Source organism: Eptesicus fuscus, chromosome 6 (assembly GCF_027574615.1).
Source record: "Eptesicus fuscus isolate TK198812 chromosome 6, DD_ASM_mEF_20220401, whole genome shotgun sequence".
NCBI lineage: Eukaryota > Metazoa > Chordata > Mammalia > Chiroptera > Vespertilionidae > Eptesicus > Eptesicus fuscus.
The window spans coordinates 87501206-87524340 of NC_072478.1; the positions used below are offsets into that span (position 1 = coordinate 87501206).

Below are 23135 nucleotides of genomic sequence, written 5' to 3' on the forward strand. Positions count from 1 at the left end.
GCTGATTGTCCCCTCTGGGCTGCAGAGCCAGATCCCCTCACTAGTACTTTCAATGGGGCTCCAGGGTGGGGGCTTGGAGAGGGACAGAGGTCAGAGCCCGCCCTGCCAAGCCCCACCTCACCAGGCTGTCCCTCAGGCTGTCCCTCAGGGCCCCGGCCGCAGTGGGCCCTCGCAGGACTTTCTCTGGACCAAGCAGAGCTCACGGCTGGGCAAGTGTTGTACATAGAGTGGAATCTCTTGGATACAGCTTCAAGAATAAACTTTTTTCCTCTTTTTAAAGATGCATCAAAATCATTTTACGTAGCATTAAAGGACATGTTAAGTATAAGTCATCCTCCCCCTTTCCTGACACTTGCATAAGCCCTTTCAGTCTCCGTCGGCCTACACCAAGGTCACCTTTAAAATGCATTCGAACGATTAAAACATGACATTGTTAGAGTAAGTCTATGAGACCATGTAAAATTTTAAGTCTGTTTTGTAAGCAGAATCATCAGACTCAATGTAGCAGTCTTCTGAATTTATTCAAACACTTTCAGCTCAGGATTTTACAATATTCATTGGGCACCCGCACGTGCCAGGCATGGCTGTGCCCCCCAGAAGTCCCCAGCCTGAGTTATGCTCTGGGCTTCGGAGAGCAGAGCATGATTCAGGGACTGAGCGTCTCCTGGAGGGTCCGGAAGGCTTCCTGGAGGAGGTGAGGTCTGAGCAGGTGCCTAAAGGACTAGTGGGTGCTGTCAGGCCAAGAAGGGAGGAATGGTAATAAAGAGTCTGAGCTGTATGAACTTAACGTATAATTTTTTAAACCCCTGAGGAAAGCTGCTGTTCTCAACTCCCTTTCAGAGGTGGCCAGGAGTCTGCTACCTGGAGGGCTCCAGTGCCAGCTGCCTGCCCCTCTGTTTACTGTTCTGGGAGGTGGCCCAGCCATAAAAGGTGTGCACAGCCTGCCCTTTGCTCCGGGGCACATGACAACAAGGCACGAGGCGGATCCCTCCCACACACAAGCCCCTGCAAGGCAGCAGGCACTCCTCTCTCCTCCCGGTGGTGGCCTGGGAGAGGTGGCCTCACTGAAGGTGCTGGGCACCTAAAGCAGGGGAACCAGGTGTGCCAGGGGAAGGACCAGGGTCCCAGGAGCAGAAGAGGGTTGGTGGGAGGGGGGCAACTTCCCTTCTCGGGGCCTTGTGTCCCATCTAAAACTGGGGAGCTGGTTTACTAAAAGTAAGGAGCTCTGGTCAAATACGTTTGGGAAGTCCTGCAGACTCGACCCTTCTGGGCGAGTCACGGTGCTGCACCAGCACAGCAAAGGCTCTGACAAGTCCCGCAGCAAAGACACCCCTTGAATCTTCTTCAGTCCGGCATTCCCCATGCTTCACTACCCAGGGGCCCCCTACGAGCACCTGCCAGCGCCCCACTGGACACCCTACGCTCTGGAGTGTGGGGGTTCCGTGGGCTGGAGGGCCACACCTCAGCTGTGATTCAGCGTTTAGTAGCAGGCTTTGCCAGGTGGCCGGGGCTCCAGCCTAACTACGTCCAAGCTGTGAGAGTTCAGGCACGTTCCTTAGCCTCTCTGAGCCACAGCCTCCTCATTTGTCAAATGGAAGGAAAAAAAAAATACTCTAACCTACCTCAGAACAGGGCCTCACACATAGTAAGTTCTGGGTTTCTGCCACCTGCTCATAGAGCTGTTGCATCCCCGTGTGACAGGCTGCCAGGCCTGACTGATGTTTTGACTACCCCACCCCCAATGCTGAGGACAGATGGCGGCTGGGAAGATCTGAGGCGGGACGAGCCTGTCCCCAGCTACCGGAAGACCTTCCTGGCAGGAGGTCAGTGGCCAGGCCTGGCAGGCTGGGTGAGCCGCAGCTGCTACCTACATGGGAGACCAGGGGTTGGGTGGGGCCCGCAGGTTGGGTTGGCGATCACCTGCCAAGTAGTGTGAATGCTGTGAAAAAGGAAACTTCTCTAAAACAACTTCCAAGCAGCGCCACGGGCTGGCGTGTGAGGTAGTGCGTTCCCCATCACCTGGAGAGTTCCACCAGGTGTAAGACTCAGGAAAGGGACCTCTCATGTCCTCATAGACCCCCGTGCTAAGGGATGTTCCCGCCGGTTGGCAGGCTCTGCATTGATACTGGAGACCCGGGGTCCAGACAAAAGTCAGATCTGGCCTAGCCTGGCCCCTGAAGGCCCTGGGCCTGGTCACGGCTTCTACTGAACCAGAAACATGCCCATCAGCACCATGATTTCCCTTCTCGACCCTTCATGCCATGCTGAGAACATCAGTCTAGTGGAGGCCATCACTGATTGCCAGGATTGGTGTGGGCTGAGCAGAGACGGTCACAGCCCAGCTCTCGGAAGGACCCAGCTCAGGGCTGGGAGTGGCGTGTTCTCACACAGGAAGTCTCCAGCAGCCCGTGTGTGTGTGTGTGTGTGTGTGTGTGTGTGTGTGTGTGTGTGTGTAACAGGTTACAATGGGGAGACAGAGGACTGTGGGGCTCCAAGAAAACCAACCTGGCTCTGGGTGGCTGAGAGGCCCAGCGAGTGGAATGCAGAGCCTGGGGCACAGCAGGCCTGGGACAGGGCAGCTTTGGAGGGCAATCCTATCCTAGCATGGCTGCTCCGGAACCACTTCCTCAGAATCACACCAGATGGGCTAGCAATCTGGATCCTCATTTTTCACAGTCGCCACTCACGGGTATAACAAAACACATGCTCTACAGCTATAAAGTCTGAACATTAAAGCAAATTAAAAATGTTTATTTATGTGCATTTAAAAATATCTCCCTATATAATAACAGGAAGTACATTTTCATCTGGCACTTTCCTTAAATTAGCACACATCTCCATCTCACTTTTGATGTGAGACCAGAAGAGAGAGAGGAGGGGAGGGGAAGAGGGAGATAGACTGAGCACTCACTGGTTTGGTTTCCTAAGTAGTTCCTTTGCCAAGTAGTACCCCGACTTCCTCTGGGATGCTAGCAATGGTCCCCCATGCTTGGTAGCTGACTGCGTGGTCAGTTGTATGATCATAAAACTGGGGCTTCAGTGGGTAGATTGACTTATATGGACCATGTCTTCCAATGCTGGGGCTTTGTTTGTTTTATAAAGTACAGATTTTCCCCGCAGCAGCTGTGGTGGGGAGAGGACAGCAGAAAGGTGTGATCTCAAGGTACAGCCTGGGTGGGGCCGGACCCCTAGACTCCAGGCCTGACCCTGCTCTACTCCACAGAGTGAGTTTGCGAAGTCCTACCTCTTCCGGGCCTCAGTTTCCCCACATGAAAGGTGTGGGCCCAGGACCATGTGTGCCCTGTGACTTCGGCTGATGCTCAGTAGTCACCCCATGATGCATTTGCTTCAGGAAGGCTGAAGCCCCGGCCCTGTTCCCTCCCGGTCCCCCAGGGCTGGCTCCCTCCAGGGCTGGATCTAGGGAGAGCAGGTGCTGCTGGAAAGGGGCCACAAGAGGCTCTGGAGCTAATGCCTTGCTTCTGTTCCCTGTTCCTATGGTTCTCTGTGCCTTCCATGGGGGTCTAACGAAACCAGGGTGCCAATGGGAGGGGGTGGTTCAGTAAAGCTGTGTCGAGGGAGGAGGAAGGAGGGTCCTGGCCAGGCCTCCTTGGGATCCCCAGGCACAGCCCATGACCCTCTTGTTTTATCTCAAAACTCAGAGGCTCAGTGACCTCACGCCTCGGAGACGGTGTTCTCAGGTGCCAAATGGGGCTGCACAAACCTGTCCTCCCAGGCTGCTAGAAAGAGTCGAAAATCGATATCGGATACGAGTTCATCCAGTACACACAGCAGGGCTGGATGAATGCTCCTTCCCTTCACACTCATGGCCCAGGGGCTCCTTCCTCCTGGGTCCGGAGAGCCCCCGGCCTGCCCTGGGGGGCCAGGTTCAAGGAAGGAGCAGCTGGTGGAACTTGGGGAGGGGAGGTGGGCCCGAGATGGACCAGACCAGGCCTTTTCCCCAAGCTCTTGCTTTGATTTAACCCTTCCCACCTCCTGCCAGGCTCCAGGGGTGTAGATAGCAGCTCCTATCTTCACTCTCCTCCAAGGCCTCCCCATGTTGGCTGATGGTAGGATGACCCTATGAAATAGTGTCTGAGCTGGGACACTTTTAAGGGTGAAAGGGGCCCAGCCAGCAAGGCTCAGTGGTTGAACATCGACCTATGAATCAGGAGGTCACGTTTCCATTCCCGGTCAGGGCACATGACCAGGTTGCAGGCTCCATCCCCAGTGTGGCATGTGCAGGAGGCAGCCGGTCAATGATTCCCTCTCTCCCCCTCTCCCTTCGTCTCTGAAATCAATTAAAAAAAAATTTTTTTTAAAGAGTGAAAGGGGAACAATTTTTAATGCATATGCCAGGTTCACTGGCATTACTGATTCAGTCCCACAAAACCAATGCATATAATCACTCTAGCTAATAATTTCCCATCCTAGCCACAGGCTCTCTGGAACCTTACAACACTCTAAGTCAGCAATCTCCAACCGGTGTGCTGCAAGAATTTTTAAAACATGTAATACCTGACTATTTAGTCAGGGGCACTGACCTCTTTTCCCTTAGATTGTCAAATAAAAAAATGACAACAGCCAGCACAACAATAGCCATCTTATGTGAATGTGACAAAATTATGCTTATTTTTTTGTCAGATTGGCAAAAAATAATGTATTTTTTGGTGTGCTGCAGACTTTTAGTAATGAGTTTATGTGTGCCAGGAGATGAAGAAAGGTTGAAAATCGCTGCTGTATGAGGTCAGCCAGGCGAGGGCTGGTTGGTGGCCCATTTGACAGATGTGCAATCATAACATTGCCCTGGTCATACTGCTGGTGGTGGACAGGAGCCCAGGTGCTCATGATCTACGTCACAAACCATCACAATGACACAGTGGCGCTTGCGCTGTTTCTTCTTGCCCAAACCTCCCTGTTTCACTTTCATCCCAAGGGAAAAGGGAGTGGTCAGGACCACTACTGGCCTGGAATCTCCGTGAGGCCCGACTCTGCCACTGGTGTCATTCACCAGCTGTGTGACCTTGAGTGAGAAACTTAACCTCTCTGTGCTTCAGGTTCCTCGTTTGTAAAACAGGGATAATACCATCTGCCGCCCCAGGTCACTGTGTCGATGAACTAAGACCTAGCCTAGGATCTGATGCACTTTAGGTACTCAATAAATATTGGTGGATTGGATGATTGGGTACGTACCTGACCAATGGCAGGAGTGGGCAACAAATGTTGAGCCCCTACTATGTCCCTGGCCCCATGCTAAATGTTTTCCATGCACCATCTCCCTGAATTCCTCATAAGGGAACTAAGATTCTTTTATTTTTTTTTATTTTTATTGACTTAAGAGAGGAAGGGAGAGATAGAACCATCAATGATGAGAGAGAATCATAGATTGACTGCCTCCTGCACGCCCCCTCCTGGGGATGGAGCTCACAATCCAGGCATGTGCCCTTCACAGGAATCGAACCCAGGACCCTTCAGTCCGCAGGCTGACGCTCTATCCACTGAGCCAAACCAGCTAGGGCAGGGAAATAAGATTCTTATTCCCATTTTCCAGATGCAGAAGTGGCAGTGCAGGGAAGTTAAGCAATGTGGGCAAGGTCACACAGCCAAAAAGAGGAGGCACTGGGATGCTGGAACCCACAACGGACTGTTGGTGCCCAGCTGAGGAAAGAGAGGCCCAGAGAGGGGAGGTTACTTGCCCAAGGTCACGCAGGAGACTGTGACGGAGGCCTCCAGACCTCCAAGGATTTCCATCGCAGACACCCCCACCTTACGCGCTTGGCCCCTCCAATCGTAGCTCTGCGCGAGGGGACGCGCATCCCCCCATCCCTACCCCTCCGCTGTCTGTCCATTTGGGTGTCTTTGCGGGCGCAGCGGTGCACCCCTCCCCAGCCTCCGGCCCTGCGTAGAGACTGGCGTTCGCAGCTCCGCTCTGCGCCCCACACCCGCAGCCGACAGACGGCAGCGCCTGCGCTCGCGCCCCCAAAGCCGGTGCACGGAGCCGCCGGGGCACAGGCGCGGCGCTGGCCGGCGGCGCATCTCCCGTTCTGTCGCTCGCTCCCTGCGCTCTGCGCTGAAGGGAAGACAAGCCGGGAAGCCCCGGCAACCTGCCCTCCAAGATGAAGAAGCTCCAGGAAGCTCAACTACGAAAGGTAGGGCACCAGGGCGGGCTGGGGGCGCACCTGAGAGGGGAGTGCAGAGGCCCGCCCCCAGCGAGGCCCCGGGAAGGCAGGGGGGCACCAGGACCCAGTTCCGAGCTCTGGGGAAGGCCGGGCTGAGTTGGACAGCAGGGAGGGACGGGTCACGGCCTGTGCCACCCCATACCACCCCAACCCCTTCTGAGGGTCGGGAGGTAGTGTGTTTAGGCCTGGGGTTCACTGGGCCAGGTCCTGGGAACAGGTGTCTGCAGCCCAGGAGGCGGGAAGTAGGGGTGGCTAGGGCCAGGCACCCACCCCTCTCCAATCCCCCTAACCCCCGGGGGACGACGGCGGGGGTGGGGGTGGGGGTGGGTAGAATTGCTGAGCACCAGCCTTGAGCTGGACTAATTTCGGGGTAGGGGAGGTGGGGCGGGGGGGTGGGGGGGTGGGGGTGGGGTGGGGATGGGGGTGGGGGCGGTGTGCCGACATGGGCCTGGTCCTCCCCGGTGCACCCTGAGCTGAAGCAGCTTCTGCCATCCAGCCCCTGCTCCTGCCTGCCGGGGCCCACCACCTGCTTCCTCCCCACTCCCTTCCTTCCCCAGGCAGCTTAGTGTCCCTGCTAAGACCCCAGGCTGCCCCTCAGCAGGGCAGAAGGAGGCAAAGGCAAGGAGTGAGGAACTTGGAGACCCAAGGGATATGGGGGTGAGAGCTGGCATGAGAGAGGCGGCCAAATCTGTGTGTTCCTGGGCCCTGGGCCCAGCCCTCAGCCCCTCCCCACCTTGTCCTGTGGGGTTGGACCTCCCAGCCAAGTGGCACAGGCCTGGGGCGGGAGAGTATTGGCCATGTTTTCTGGCTTGGGGCTTAAAACTACCAGTCCCAGCCAAGGAGTCAGAACTCCAGGGCACTATTTCTGCAGATGCTCCTTACCCTGTGGCTTTGGGCAAGTCCATTCTCTAACCTGGACCATTGCCTGTCCATCCCCCGTGTCAGCACCAAAGCAGGACCCCTGTCACAGGTGCTGGTGGATGCCAGACAATTGTCCATCGAGGCTGGCGTTATTGACCACTCCCTTCCTCCAAGGCTCTCCCCTATTTTATTCAAGCTCTCTGCCCTTGGTCAGCCGCGTGGGACCACGGCGATAAGTGGGTCCTTTTTCCTCCTGACATGAGTAACTTCTTTGGGCCATTTGAGGGTCTCTTGGGTCTTGAGTTCTGCCTGGCTATTTTCTCTTCTCTTCCTTTTCCTCCCCTCCCCACAGGAATCCCTCCCCTCCTTGCTGTCGGGCCACACATTATGTAAATAGCCATGTTTTGTGAAGCCTTATCTCCTGTAATCCCCCAACAATTCTGGGAGCTACAGCTTATTATCCCCACTTAATAGACAAGGAAGCCACGGCAGAGAGGGGTGTAGCTTACTGCTTTCCTGAAGGTGGGCTGAGCAACCTGGGACCAGCAGAGCAGGGGTGGGGCCACCTAGCCTCAGGGTCCCCTCCCTTGGTCTGAAGGAGAAGGGGGCAGGGAGGCAGGAAATGCCAGGTATCCGCAAAGGAGCAACAATGTTCAGAAATGAGTACTGGGCTGAGAGTCAGGGATCTGGGTCCTGGTCTTGCTCTGCCCTTAACTTGCTGTTTGACCTTGGGCTCATCCCTCCTCCTCCCTGAAACTCATCAGCACACTGATGAACGTGGGTTCGGGATTCCTATCGCCTCTCATCCTGAAAAAGGTATGAGAGCCTTGGCTTAGGCGGTCCTACCTCTCCCAGCCCCTGGCGCTGCTGGTGACCTATATCTGCTGGTCCCTAAAAGAGGAGGTGGAGGTCTGCCAAACTCAGGTGTGTTCCTTCTGACTCTGGGTGGGGGTGGGGGGGGGAATGGAGGGGAGGGGTAATCTGGAGTGGGAGCCTCACACCCAGTGGAAGTGTAAACTGACTCATTAAGCTTCCAGCCCTGCCCCATTGATGTGGTTGCTTCTCGCTGTCTCCCAATTGGTTCCATCCTCTGTTCCAACCCCTGGGATTCACTCCATGGTGGGGTTGGGGGCTCCTCCAGCGATGGAGGACCCCATTCCCTGCCCCTGGAGCAGAAACAGGCCTCCTCTGATCGGGGGAAGAGAGGGATTGAGAGCTGGCAGCATCCAGCTCTTGGAACTCTTGTCACCATGGAAACAGAGAGCCGGGCCGCTCTGTGAACATAGAAAGGGCAGCAGCTTCTCAGAAGGGATCAGAGGAACCTCATTATCGGGCCTTCCTGCCAGCTGGCCGGGATGGGGTTGGGGGGGCTCTCAGGGTGACAGGCTTGCCTCACCACTCAGTAACCGTCCGTGTCATCTGGCATTATCCCATCCCTCCTGGAGCTTACCTAAGAGGGCGTGGTTCCGGAGGGCTGATGCTCACCCAGGTGGTGAGGGAAAAGGCATCAGGGGGAAGGGGCAGTTTTCAGATAGGTCTGAGAGCTGCTGCTACCCTAACCCCAGCCGAGGTCACAGCTAAAGAACCGCCAGGCATATATTTCAACCCTGGGAGCCCATTTTCTTAAAAAGCAGCTTTTCATGTTCTTCTTGATTGTCACCATCACCCATAATCGCGCCAGGCTGTCCCGGTCACCACTACCCTTCCTCAGGCAGGATCACCCCCATGCTCCTCACTATCACTGAGAGTCAACCCAACACTGTTACCCCATTTCTGCCACCCGAGCCTATTGCACCAACCCTGTCACCACAGCCAGACACATCCAGTCCTCTGACACTTGCACTCCTCATCCCAGCAATGCTCATGTGACAAATCCCCAGCAAAGCCTCCTCCGTCGCCAGCTGATTTGTGTGTAGACACCTACTTGGTCTGGTGGCAGGAAGGGCGATGTTAGGGCAAAACACAACCCTGACTGGTAGCTCTTTCCTGAGCCCCTCTGTGTGAATCTGGCCTGGTCCTCGACCACTGCAGGTGTCTCCAGCGAAGAATCTTGCCTCACACATCAGAGCCAGAGACTATTAGGTAGAGATTGTCTAGACCTGTATTTCCCCAAGTATATCATGGCAGGCCAGCTCCTTGAAACCCTTTTCTTAAGTAGGATTGGGAAATACTGTCTATCCCAGCCCCTATTTGGAGAGTCACAGTGCCTATTGGTCCATTAAAGGACCTGACAAGTCCGTGAAAAGAAGCCTGTCTTACCTGTGTTAACCCAGCTTTTCCCAAGTCCTTTGAGTCAAGAGTCATTTGTTCCACTGACTATCAAGGGATGTGTTTTTGGAAACACTCGCCTATCTAATCCCCCCAGTGTCCAGATGGGAAACTGAGGCCCAGGAGACTCTTCCCTAAAGTCATACGGTGAATTGGCACAGACCCGGACTAGAATTGTGGTCTCCTGACTCCCAGTTCAGTGGCATCACTGCTTCCCCACAACCATTCCTCAGTGGGGAGCAGGGGCTTCTTTCTCTCTGAAAACCATGGATGTCTTTCACAACTGGCCTTCTTTGCAGCTCCATCTTTTCCCGCCATAAGGTCAGACTTTCAGAGGCAAGCAGGAAAGGTAGGATCGCCCCTTTCTCCTGGCCCATTCCTGGAGTCACGTATGGAAGCTGCTCTCTGGGTTTTAGGAGGTCATCCTGGTATCTTTGGGCTTAATGCCAGGCCCGAAGCCCAGGCAGTCCATGGACGTGCTAACTCACATCCCTTGGGGTCAGGATTCCAAGCAGCTGATCCGTCTCCTAGCCCCAGCCTGAAGGGAGAATGCCGGTGGACTTCCCGCCCTCCTTGAATCACCAGGGGGCCCTTAGGGACAGCTGGCCTCCATTCCCTCTGTATACATCTGCCCTCCAGTGACAAGAAGATTATGACTTCTGAGACAGATCGGTGCCTAAATAGCGACTTCCTGCTGGTGAACTAAAATTCACAGTCCTCTGTAGGCCCCCTTGAGCGTAAATCTACTCCCTTCCTCAGGGGAGCTCAGGGTCCCTCCAAGCCCTCTCCTTTCTGTGCTCAGCGTTCCCAGTTCCTTCCTCTTGTCCTCAAGTAACCGCTTTTCCTGAGCAACCTCCAGTCTGGCCACCCGCCCTTTGGACACGCTCCAAACTGCCTGTGTCTTTCTAAAATATGGTGCCCAGAATGCTAAACTTCAGCGCTGTGTTTGAAGACAGGGGCTTGGACTGCAGGAATCTCTCCCACTCCCCAGCCTTGTGAAAACCTCAGCTATGGCAGGACTCCTCTTTGACCTTCAGTTTTCCCCGTCATTGAAATGGAGCTTAGATGAATACTTAGCTCACAGGGTTGTTTTGAGAATGAAATCAAGTAATGGGAGTAAAATGTTTAGTGCATAATCATAGTAAGTGCTCAATGCACGGTGACTCTTGTAAGATCACCATCATTATCATCCTTGTTGTCATCTTCAAAATAGAACCATCCCTTGATTTGACCTCTGCGGTAGCCAAACGAAGATCAAGGTGGCATTCTTAGTGCCCGAGCAACCCTGCTGGTCTCATAAGTTTGCAGTCACCGGAAACCTCGAGGGGCTCCTGCTTATGGGCCATGTTAGTCCAGATGAGAGGAATTGATCATCTGAACCAACAGAATGTCTTTCTTGGAGCCCTATTCTAGTCTATATCCTTGTATTGGTGGTCACAGTTCCATCTAGCCTCACCTTTCTCTTTCACCCTTTTGATTTCTCTTATTGGCAGCCCGTCACTCCAGACCTGCTGATGACCCCCAGTGACCAGGGTGATGTAGACCTGGATGTGGACTTTGCCGCAGACCGGGGGAACTGGACAGGCAAACTGGACTTCCTGCTGTCCTGCATTGGCTACTGTGTGGGCCTGGGGAACGTCTGGCGTTTCCCCTATAGAGCCTACACCAACGGAGGAGGTATGGGCCTGAGGTCTGCCTGAGGGGCGGCCGAGTGATGGGTCAAGGCTCCGGGTGGACTGAGGTTTGAAGTGGCCTTAGCTACCGACTCCTATTGGACCTTGAGCAGAATTAGTTGAAAGTGGTTTTATAGCAACCTGGGACTGGAAAGAGGGAGTCGCCTGCCTTGTCCCTTTCATCACCCAGGCCCCTCTTCCCCCTCCCTCATGGGTATGACACAGGAAGCCCTAAGCCTTGGCATTTCCTGGGCCCTGAGTGATGGGCAGAGGGCTGCCTCTACTTCATGAGGAAGAGCTGTATCTGCCTGTCAGTGATCCCTGCACTCTCAATATCCCCCCCCCCCACCTCCTCCAGATCCTTATATCAATAATTCCTGCTCGTGAATCCTCTATCTCTCTTCCTCTCCTGGTTCCTTCCATTCTGACTGCGAACACAGAGTCTCTGCCATCTTAAACAAATGATCTGTTGTCCCTCCTTCTCCATCAAGTGACTGTTGTAAGTCTTATTACAATAGCTGGGGTTGAGCACTCACCATCTGCCAGCCCCGGGCTTGATGCTCTCCATGCCTGTCTCCTTCAACCCTGACAACAGCCCTCCTGGGTGGGCACCTTTGTCCTGGTGAGGAAGCCTGGGCTTGGAGAGGCCAGTTCCTTGCCCAAGGTCACACAGTGGCCGACCCAACATCCCACCCAGGACAATCTTCTGCAGAGCCAATGCACGCCCACCAGCGATCCGTATCTCCTCCCATCTCTACCAAACCTGTCAGAGAAGCTCGTATTGTCAGGGCGATGGAAATCCAAATAAATGTACACGAAGCAACGACAGATGAGTGATATGACTGGGAAGGGGAGGTCTGGAGCTGGGCTCTGAAGCTCCAGGAACTTCATAATATCCCCAGTTCTCTCTGCACGCCCCCCCTACCCCCACCCCATCCCCCGGTTCCCGGCTCTTTTTCCCTCTGTATGCTGGCCTCATTTTTTCCTGGGACAGGCTTCCTCCTTGCTGTTGGGTGGCCAGAGACAACTCTGGAATGACTTCCTCCTCAGAAGTGCCATCCGAATGAATCTGTATAGAATTGCAGAGAAGGTCTCTAATTGGCCTGGCTTGGGATATGTGCCCATGAGGAGGTGGGCAGGGGTTGGCTGCTGTCACTGGCAGCCCCTCCAGAGCCATATGGTGGTGGGAAGTTCTCTAAGGAGTTGGCTGCCAATATGTGAAGAAATGGGGGAGAGATGTTGGGCACATGGGACCACAGGTGGCAGCCACGAGCATCTGAGGTGGCAAAGGAGGGGGGTGGGCAGGTAGATGGGAGGCTCGATTTCGATTTCGGCCCTGAGGAGTTTGCCCTTCCTTCGGCAGGGAAGTCACTCGTTTATTCATGTATTTGTTCATTCAGTGTCTGCTCTGAGCCCAGCCCTGGTCTAGGCACTGGGGCTATAGAGGTGAGCGAATCTCTGTCCACCCCTTGGCCCTCAGTGATTGATGGTAAAAAAGAAGACAGTCCCAAGCCACAGGAGAAGTGTTCCCTCAGGTCACAGGTGGTGTCCACTGGTCAGGGGTGGGGCGGGGCTAGAGCTGGGCTTTAGGGGAGCTGACCCCCTGCGACCCTGCCTCCACCCCTCCCCGCAGGTGCCTTCCTCGTGCCCTACTTCCTCATGCTGGCCATCTGCGGCATCCCTCTCTTCTTCCTCGAACTCTCTCTGGGCCAGTTCTCCAGCCTGGGACCCCTGGCCGTCTGGAAAATCAGCCCCCTTTTCAAAGGTGAGGCATCAGGGGTCCCCGGAGTGGTCTGGACCTGGGGGAGGCCAGGTGATTGCCCCCTACCCTTTAACCTCCAGAAAGGGAGGGCTTCTGGGAGTTAACACAGCCGGCCCCAAGGACGGCATGGCCTAAGGGCAGCCCCTGTCGCCACGCCAGGTGCCGGCGCGGCCATGCTGCTCATTGTGGGCCTGGTGGCCATCTACTACAATATGATCATCGCCTACGTCCTCTTCTACCTCTTCGCCTCCCTCACCAGCGACCTGCCCTGGGAGCACTGTGGCAACTGGTGGAACACAGACCTCTGCCTTGAGCACAGAGGCTCCAAGGATGGCAACGGGGCCCTGCCCCTCAACCTCACCAGCACCGTCAGCCCCAGCGAGGAGTACTGGAGGTCTGGGGGGGCCCACACGCTGGGGGGTCAGGGGAGGGCAGGGATGAGCCCGAGTCCCCAAGGGGCCCAGTGTTCACTTCAAAGATGCTATTATTTGGTGGACTCTGCATTCTAATCCCAGATATTCACCTGACCAGCTATGTGGCCTTAAACAACTTATTTGGCTTCTGATGCTTTATCTTAAAAAAAAAGGGAAAAAAATATATATATATATAATTGATTTCAGAGAGGAAGGGAGAGGGAGAGACAGAAACATCAATGATGAGAGAGAATCATTGATTGGCTGCCTCCTGCACGCTCCCTACTGGGGATCAAGCTCGCAATCCAGGCATGTGTCCTTGACCAGAAATCAAACCCAGGACCCTTCAGTCCACAGGCCAATGCTCTATCCACTGAGAAAAGCTGGCTAGGGCCTGATGCTGTAGCTTTAAAGTGGGCATGATAATCGTATTTCAGAGGGTTGCCACGAGGAGTAAAGGAAGGAAGGAAGGTATATAAATTTTGCCATCCAGTCTGGTGGATAGCAAGTGCTCAATAAATGCTAGCTGATAATACTGACGATGGTGAAGGTACTAACAGTGACAGTAACCTTTTGGGGCCTTAGTTTCTGCCTCTGTAAAGGTTTGGGATGAGAATAGTGCCTCCTCCATAGGATGTCATCCATTGGCTGACCAGAGGACACAGACCAGGTACCCCTACCCTTCATCTGCCAAGGGCTGCTCTTAGGACTCTTCCCCCAGATGGACCCCATGTCTTGAAATATTTTGGTCTCCAACCTAGATTTGTTATGCAGCTCCCCCGTTTGTCCGTGTCAAGTCCACCCAGAGCGTGTGCACCTGCTGAGGAGTATGTATGTCTGGCCAGTGGGAAAGGTGAAGCTTGGGTCTGCAGCTTAAAGCCAAAGTGTGGCGTGGGGGTCCAGCAGCTGCTGGGGTCTCCATGGAAGCACCGTGACCCACTGCGTCAGGGGACGTGCAGGCAGAAAGCAGACAGCACTCTCCCAAGACTTTAGCAAAAGGAGTTCAGTGGAGGGAGGTGACAGTGTGAGGGAATCCACATGGGATGGTGAGGCACCAGGAACTAGCAAGGGGGTTGGCTGTAACACCCCTGAGCCAAGGAGCAAGCGGAGGGACCCAGGGAACTGGAGCCAGGGAGATCTGGAGCCTTGGAGGAAAGGCTGCCCAACCAGAGCTTGCTATGGAAGAAGGCAGTCACAGCCAGGCCTTCTGATGCGTGTGTGCGTGCATGCATGTGTAAGCATGTGCACACGTGTGTGTGCAAATACCCCAACCCCTCACTCCTCCCACCCTCCAGTCTCCTACTGTTGCCTCCCACTAGCCAAATCCAAGTGGAAATCAAAGGGGATGGCAGCCTGGGCGATGTGGTCTGTAGAGGCAGCCTCCAGGTGCAGAGCTGGTCTAAGGACAGACCAAATCAAGCGGAAGCTAGCCAGGATCGCCTCGCAGGCTGGCCACGGCTTTCCTCCATGTCAGTGGAGCGTGACCAGCGGACACTCAGACCTTCGTCTCCCACAGCCGCTACGTTCTCCACATCCAAGGCAGCCAGGGCATCGGCAGCCCCGGGGGGATCCGCTGGAACCTCTGCCTCTGCCTGCTGCTCGCCTGGGTCATCGTGTTCCTCTGTATCCTCAAGGGTGTGAAGTCCTCAGGCAAGGTGAGGCCCGAGGGGCGGGGAGGGGTGAGGGCTTCCGGGAGGAGGCAGGGCATGGACTGAACCTAAGAGTGTGAGGGGAAGAGGAAGGGCATGGAGCTGGGGAAGATGTGGAGGTAAGGACGGGCAGTGGCTAGGTTGGTTGACTAGACTAGGAACTTGCCAAGGGCAGGACCTATTTGTTATTCAGGTTTGTGTCCTGACCCAGTGCTGGCACTCTGAAGAGGCTCCGCCAGTGTTTCTTGAAAGCTCGGAGGGTGGCTGTGAATCAGAGCCCTTTGAGATGCAAGTGGCCAGAACCCAGATTTGGAAAATGCAGAGTGTGTGCTTCAGGCATGACTGGGCCTAGGAGGCAAGTGGAGGGAACATCCCGCCCACGGGCCGCATAAGGCCCGAGAAATCATTTGGTCTGGCCCTGCCAAAGCATTAGGGTGAGTTAATGAAATGTTTGACCAAATAGAGCAGGCTCATTTTAAGTTGGTAATCTTGTACGGCCTACGAATGATGTTTTAAGTAGCCAAGTGGGCCTCGGCAGGAAAGAGGTCTAGGGGTTCGATTAATGTTATTAGGGCTGTGGTTCTCCCGTCTCCCAGCCGTGTTCTCAGGCTTCATTCTTTATGCGGATGCCTAGCAGCTCTGGGCTACACTTTACATGTTTAGTGAAGGGTTCCCCCTTTCCCCAGTTTGCAGAATCCTAGAAGTGAGTCTTACTGGGTAAGCTGATCGCCACACCCATCCCTGAACCAGTCACTGTGGCCAGGAGGGTAGAGTGCGGGGCCTGGATCACGTGCCCACCCCAGGAGCCAGGAATGGAGTCAGCCCCAGCTGGGGAAAGTCAGGGGGCTGTTATCTGAAGAAGGTCAATGAGATGCTGGGCAGACTAAGCCACAGGTGTCCACTTTAGGTTATGAAGGGCGAGAAGGCCATAAAGCTGTTTGGAAGGACTTGGAAACCTGAATGGTTTACTTAATCATTTATAAATCAGAACTGTCCCTCAGCAAAGTACTCAGAAGCGATGTCCATTTGGAAGAGAACCATTAAAAGAAAGACTAGGAAGCCAGAGAAGAAAGCCTATAGAAAGAGAGGAGAGGTCATCGTGGTGCAAGCCGAGACAGCGGGGAGCCTGGGACTCGATGGTGTCTGCTGAGGGCGGAGACAGGGCAGCGGGGAGTCTGGGAATTCCAGTCTGGTGATCATGCTGGCCGATGACCACATGGGGTGGGTTTGCCGGGGGGCAGGAGGCTCTTCTGACCTTCAGGGGCGGGGTGATGGTGGCCTGGACTGGGCCACAGTGGAGCCGGAGGGGGTGGATGGATTTGGGACAGCCTTGGGAAGCAGTGACAGGACTTTGTTGATGGGATCGGTGTGAGGAGGGAGGGAGGAAGGGAGAGGGGAAAAGAGGGAGGGAGGGAGGGAGGGAGGGAGGGAGGGAGGGAGGGAGGGAGGGAGGGAGGGAGGGAAGGAGGGAAGGAGGGAGGGAGGGAGGGGAAAAAAGCATCATAGATTGATGGCTGTTTCCCATCTTGGGAATAAGATGGGGGTTTCTAGAAGAGGAGCAGGGCAGAAGAAGTCACCCTGCCTTCCATTCCCACTTGCCGCCTCTCAGGTGGTGTATTTCACGGCCACGTTCCCCTACCTCATTCTGGTCATGCTGCTGATCCGCGGAGTCACTCTCCCAGGGGCCTGGAAGGGCATCCAGTTCTATCTCACCCCCCAGTTCCACTACCTGTTGTCTTCCAAGGTGAGGCCATTGGGACTAGGGTGCGGAGGGAAGTGTCAGGCCTGACCTGGGAAGTGGAAATAGGGATCCCTGGAGAAAAGAGTGGCCAGGGGGTAGGAATCCCTCATGAGGTCAGCTTCCAGTACCAGGCACTGTGCTCAGTCCTGTCTTCTTCATTTATTGTTCTCGACAATTCTATGAAGTAGACATTATTCTCCCATTTCATGGAAGAAAAAACTGAGGCCTGAAAGAGTCAGTGATCAGCTTACGGTTACATAGGGAGTGGCAAAGCTGGGATTCTAACCTAGATCTGTTTGATTCCAAACCCCACGGAGGGCATTAGTAGTATTAGTCAATGATGGCTATCATTTCTTATTTATTAACAAGTGACTGTGCCTAACGACACTCTCAGCACTTTGCATATATGTAGTCATTTAATCCTCATCACCACCCTACTCCCATCCCCTTATTGCAGAGGGAAGAGGTGATGTGGCTTTCCCATGCTATACAGCCAGAGAGTGGTAGAGCTGGGTCCAAACCCAGGTCCCTCTGACTCCAGGAAGGAAGATTAAGGGTTACATGGGCTTGTTGTCCACCTGAATTTCCTGAAAATTTTACATAAAGAACTACTTCCTTCAGACCAGACCAAACTTGGAGATTGCCTTCTAGATCCTGCGTGGGGAAACTGAGGCCCTGAGAGGCACAGTCTAAGTGTTGAAGCTGAGTTTGCTCCCAGCCCAAGTCACTTGTGAGCCAGGCCCTTGCCCACGCCATCCCTGGACCTATGGACTGGCTCTCTCCCCACCTCCTTCCTCCTGTTTCCTTGGCGCTCTGACACCACGGTGTGCCAGCTGCTTCTCTTTGTCCTCCGTCCGCATCCTTCTCGCCACAGGTGTGGATCGAAGCTGCCCTTCAGATCTTCTACTCCCTGGGTGTGGGCTTCGGGGGTCTCCTCACCTTTGCCTCCTACAACACGTTTCACCAGAACATCTATCGGTCAGTGCAGCCTCCTGGACCCCAGGGCGGGAGCTGGGAGGAGAGGGGCGGGGCGGGGTGGGCGGGGAGGACTTCTCCGGTGAGGTTCACCCGGCCTGCGCCTGGACTTCTCCTGGCAGAGACACCTTCATCGTCACTCTGGGCAACGCCATCACCAGCATCCTGGCTGGCTTCGCCATCTTCTCCGTGCTGGGCTACATGTCTCAGGAGCTGGATGTGCCTGTGGACCAAGTTGCCAAAGCAGGTGGGCAGGCTGCCCGGCCCTGGTAGGCCAGGGTGTGTGTTGGGCACAGCTGGGTCTGGAAAGTGAGCCTGAGTGTGGACCAGCAAGGTTGTAGATGGGCGTGCTGAGTGTGTGTACACACATGCATGCATGTACGCACAGATGAACCTGTCTCGGCTGGTCTCTGGGTGGCCATGTACAAGTGAGTGTGCATTAACCTGTGTCCGGAGATGAAGGAACTTCTGTATGAGGCTGTCTTATATTTGTCACATTAGTAACTCTCTTTGCTTGTCCAAATGAGTCATATCCTGTATTGAGATGTCTGTGTGCAAGTGAATTGATGTTGTGAGTGATCTTGGGAATCCGTGTCTTGTACCACGGGACATGTTTAAGCATGTGTGTTAGTGGGATTGTTTGTGCAAATGGTTGTGTACATAAGTGTGTTCAAACGAGGTATTACTAATTTACTCATTATTCATTACTAATTCATTTATTTTATCAACTTGTGTTTACTGAGCACTGACAATGTGCTGGCATGTGTCCTAGGAGTTAATAAAGTATCAGAAGTGTGCAGTTAGTGGACATCTTTGGGTTTGCTCAGGTGGGTGTAAGCGACCATGAGTGTGTGAGTATGGCTGTGGGGGCCTGCCACGTGCCCCAGGCTGCTGACCCCGTGTGCCCTTGGCCCAGGCCCCGGCCTGGCCTTTGTCGTCTACCCGCAGGCCATGACCATGCTGCCTCTGTCGCCCTTCTGGTCCTTTCTCTTCTTCTTCATGCTGCTGACTCTCGGTTTGGACAGTCAGGTGAGCCTTGTCCATTCCAACAGGTGCCTCATGCACGTGCGCTGTGTGTGTCTGTGTGTGCGTGAGATGTGTGACTGTGTGTGATCTGTTTGTGATCTGTGTGTGTCTGTGATGTCTGTGGGTGTGACATGTGTGTCTGTGTCTCTGTGTGTCTGTGATGTCTGTGGGTGTGACATGTGTGTCTGTGTCTCTGTGTGTGTCTTTGATGTGTGTGATGTTTGTGTGTGTCTATGTGTAATGTGTCTGGAGTGTAGTATATGTGTGTGTCTGTGTGGTGTGTGTCCGTATCTGTGTGAGTGTATGTGTGTGGTGGAGACGGAACTCTGAAACCCCCCTTCCTCCCCCCCAGTTTGCCTTTCTGGAGACCATTGTGACAGCTGTGACGGATGAGTTCCCCTACTACCTGCGACCCAAGAAGGTCGTGTTCTCAGGGCTCATCTGCGTGGCCATGTACCTGATGGGGCTGGTCCTCACCACTGACGTGAGTGGCTTTGGGGGCCGGTGGCTGGTGGGCGAGGCTGGGAGGACGCCGCTGGCAATGTCTGTGGCCAGGCCGTGCACCCCTTGAACCACCCACTTTCTTGACCTCTTTGGGAGGAACCTAGACCACCCCAGACCCTCTCTCCCAAGGGGCACCTTGGCCTATGACCCAGAGTCTTGGCTTTGGAGTGTGAATGATCTGGTTCAAGCCTCGCTCCTGCACTTGCTGAGTGAACTCAGGACAAGTGGCTTCACCTCCCTGCGTCTGTTTTCCCATCAGTTAAACGGGGGCCTGCATCTAAGGCTGCTGTCAGACTCAAATAGGCGTGGCGGGTGGACAGGGGTATGCTGACATCAGCTGGCTTTCCCCCACCCTCGTCGCCCCCCTCCCCAGCCTGGCTGCTTCCTGCCTGGAGAAGGGGCTGCAGCAGGGAGCCTGGCCGTGGTGAGGGGACCCCAGAGCTGTGACTTGTATTCTAGGGGGGCATGTACTGGCTGGTCCTTCTAGACGATTACAGCGCCAGCTTCGGCCTCATGGTGGTGGTGATCACCACATGCCTCGCTGTCACCCGGGTGTACGGTGAGAGGGGCCGGGAGAGGTGGAGTTGAGGCTCCCCCGGTGGGAGATGGGAGTCCCCCGGCAACTGAGTCCCTGTTCCCAAGGGCCAGGGTGTTGGGTGGAGGCCATTGGGTGGAGGAGGGGCTGCTGGCACTTGTGGGCCTGTGGGAGGGACCTGTGGGTGAGGCCATGCTCCTCTCCTCCCGGTACAGGCATCCAGAGGTTCTGCCGGGACATCCATATGATGCTGGGCTTCAAGCCGGGCCTCTACTTCAGGGCCTGCTGGCTGTTCCTGACCCCGGCCACCCTCCTGGTAACTGGGGTGGGTGGGAGGGCTGCTGGCTGGGGCCCAGGGCTGAGAGCAGGGCCCCTCTGAGCATTCAGTCTGGTAGGGCCGAGGGGTGGGCTGGGCACCGGGATCAGGTCTACTCCCCTCCCCCGAGATGCTGCCAGCCTTTGTGTCTGTGCTGGGCCTCGTCCTCAGTTTGGTTGGCAAAATGAATGCGGCTTTCTCAGGCCTCTGGGCCTTACGGCTGGGCCTTGAGACTCTCCTTTCTCAGCTTTGGGGTGGAAGCAGGCCAGGGACAGACCATCTCAGAAATTAGGGTTCTTCAGAGCTGGGCTGTCTCAGGCCTGGCCATTGGGTGAGCTTGAGCAGAGCTAGCTCCGGCTCCAGAACAAAGACGGACAATCGCGGTTTCTGGAACCACTTAGGCCTGGGCTATCTCAGACACTGGGTGTCTCGGCTGGGCTGTCTCAGGCCCTGGGATGGCCCTGGGATGGGCTTCCTCGGGCCTTAAGGTAGCTCCGCCCTGGGCTATCCTAAGTCCTGGGGCCAGAAGGCGCACTGTGATGCTGGGAGCCCCCTCCCTGCAGGCCCTGCTGGTGTATAGCATCGTCAAGTACCAACCCTCAGAGTACGGCACCTACCGCTTCCCAGCCTGGGCAGAGCTGCTGGGCATCCTGATGGGCCTGCTGTCCTGCCTCCTGATCCCAGCCGGCATGCTGGTGGCTGTGCTTCGAGAGGAGGGCTCACTCTGGGAGGTGAGTCGGCCGCAACCTTGCCTACCCCCAGCCTTCCCGACCTGTGGCCAGGCCCTGGCTCACCTGCTAAAACAGAAAAGACTTGCACCAATAGCTTATCCAGGGCTTTGCAGGCTTCTTTTAAGAGCAGTTTTTCTAACCCGTACCCTGAGCTATGAATCAGCTCAAACCTATTTGGGCTGAGGTAGGCTTGCAGGCCTGCCCTGTGGCCCCTCATATCACACAGGGACTCTGGGGGCCACAATCCAAAGACCACCAATGTCAGCCAACGACTGCTTGTCTTGCAGAGAGGACAAGGGACTGGCCCCACAGTGAGTCAGGCAGGGTCAGGACTTGAACTCTGGTCACCAGCCTAGAGCTTCCCTATGGGACTCAGGGGCAGAAGGCAACATTGAAGGACCCCGGGGTGGGAAGGGACTGTCTCCTTCCTCCTGTGTCCAGGAGCCCTGCAGTGGGGCTCCTGGGAAAGGGATGATGGCGGGAGCCCTCCTCATGGCGAGGGCTTAGTGGAGAGACCCACGGGGATCTGCAAACCTCAGAAGAGGGGAGTAGTGACCCTTTGTGGGCACGTGGGCTTGCTGTGATGCTGTGTGGTCACGGAGAGATCCTGCCCCTCTCTGAGCCTCAGGGTGCCCTCTTTGTACTGAGCCCTTCACCTCTGAGGCCATGGGTGTGGAGTCCTCTGGTAGCAAGAGGCTGTCATTGGGAGCAGAGCTGAACCAGCCTGCAGGCGAGCAGAGAGAGCCAGGGGACCCCACCTCCTACCCCCATCAAAGATGTGTGGATCCAGCTAGCACTGCCTCATGATAGCCAGTTGTGAAATATTCGGGGATGCCGTTAGCCGCTTGTCAAACCATTGATAGCTTGAGGACACTGGTGGGGATATTTGCACCACGGAACCTGGCTACCCATCAGGCCTCCTGTACCCTTCACCCTCCTCCGCAGCCTGCTTACCAGCACACTCCTCCCCACTCCCCATACAGCTGCACTGCCCTTCCGCTGTCCTCAGAGGGCTCAGAGCCCTTTCCTGGCAGAAGTGGGTTGTGGCCACTCTGCCCAGACCACAGGGGTCCTGGAGTCCAGCTGCTGTGTGACTGGGGGCAAACCCCTTGCCTTCTCTGAACCTCGGGAGCCCCACTCATGCTACTACAGAAAACGCGTCTTCTTGCTTGAGAGCCAGGGTGTCTGTAAAGGGAAGGAGGAAGAGGGGTTGCTCAGGTGAAGGGCTCCAGTCCCCCTGGAAGATTATGGTTCCCAAGCCTTGCTCTGCTGCCCTGCTCACAGCTGGTTGGAGAGGCATGTCTTGGGGGCGGGGGCGAGGGGGCGGGTAGCACTGCAGAGGAGTCATTGTCCAGCTCCAGAGTGACACCTTCAGAGACCAGGGCTTCTAGCCCTGACAGACACCTGACTAACTTGACAAGGTGATCGGTATGGAAGATAAGGGGGAGAGCGTTCCAGGCAGAAAAACAATTAGTGCAAAGGCCCAGAGGCAGGAGGGGCTGGCATGTTTGGGGACAGCAAGGAGGTCAGTGTGACTGGATCAGAGAGGGGAGAGGGAGAGTGGCAGGAGCCAAGTCAGGGAGGAAGACCAGGGCCAGGACACGGAGGCCGTGCTGAGCACTTAGGATTTCGTTCCAAGTGAGGTGCCAAGCCAGTGACAGGTTTCTGAGCAGCGGGGTGACATGCTCTCCATAGATTTTAATAAGGGTCGCCATGTTTGAGTGCAGAGCCAGGCTAGGCCCTGGGCTAAGGGCATGGCATACATTCTCGCCCCTGAACCTTCACCCCCTGGGCTCCACTTACTGTCGGTTGTCTTTCCTCCTTGGAGAGTCTGGGGCCCTTTTCCTGGCAGGGCAGAGGGCTTCAGAAATGTGGTTTGAGGAAGAAGGAACCTAGAATGTCCAGGCTTACTCATCCTCTTAGTCAGCTTCCTCCTTCCATGGAAGTGGGGCCTCGGAGAGGGAAAGGTCAGACATCAGAGTCAGAATGAGGCCGAATGCCCGATACTTGGAAGGTCAGAGCTAATTCCTGCCTCAGTTCTCCAAGTGGCAAGGACTAACCCAGGTGATGTGGAAGGTCTTTGCTGGGTGCTGGGTGCTGGGTGCCGGGTGCTGGGTGCTGGGCCCCAGGAAGCACTGCTCGAGCTCGGACTGTTTCCACCGCTGTCTTTGCTCTGCTGCAGAGGCTCCAGCAGGCCAGCCGGCCCGCCATGGACTGGGGCCCATCGTTGGAGGAGAACCGGACAGGCATGTACGTGGCCACGCTGGCAGGTAGCCAGTCGCCCAAGCCGCTGATGGTGCACATGCGCAAGTACGGGGGCATTACCAGCTTCGAGAACACGGCCATCGAGGTGGACCGAGAGATTGCCGAGGAGGAGGAGTCTATGATGTGAGGCAGGAAGCGGGTGGACCGGAGGTCCTGCCCCAGTGCAAAGGCAGCTGCGACCTCTGGGGTTCTGGGAGGCCTGAGGCTGTGGGAGGTTGCCATGGTGATGCCAGTCCTCAA

At 55.5% G+C, this 23135-nt stretch overlaps 1 protein-coding gene across 1 annotated transcript; it reads left to right on the forward strand.

The window, feature by feature from the left end:
• Positions 1 to 6113: 6113 nt before the first annotated feature.
• SLC6A7 (solute carrier family 6 member 7) lies at positions 6114 to 23135 on the forward strand. Its single transcript, XM_008152209.3, has 14 exons — positions 6114 to 6146; positions 10799 to 10982; positions 12612 to 12743; positions 12900 to 13134; positions 14670 to 14808; positions 16412 to 16546; positions 17418 to 17521; positions 17641 to 17765; positions 18435 to 18547; positions 18897 to 19028; positions 19508 to 19607; positions 19799 to 19899; positions 20463 to 20630; positions 22813 to 23135. Exons 1-14 carry the CDS (start codon positions 6114 to 6116, stop codon positions 23020 to 23022), a joined length of 1911 nt encoding a protein of 636 aa, XP_008150431.1. The 3' UTR covers positions 23023 to 23135.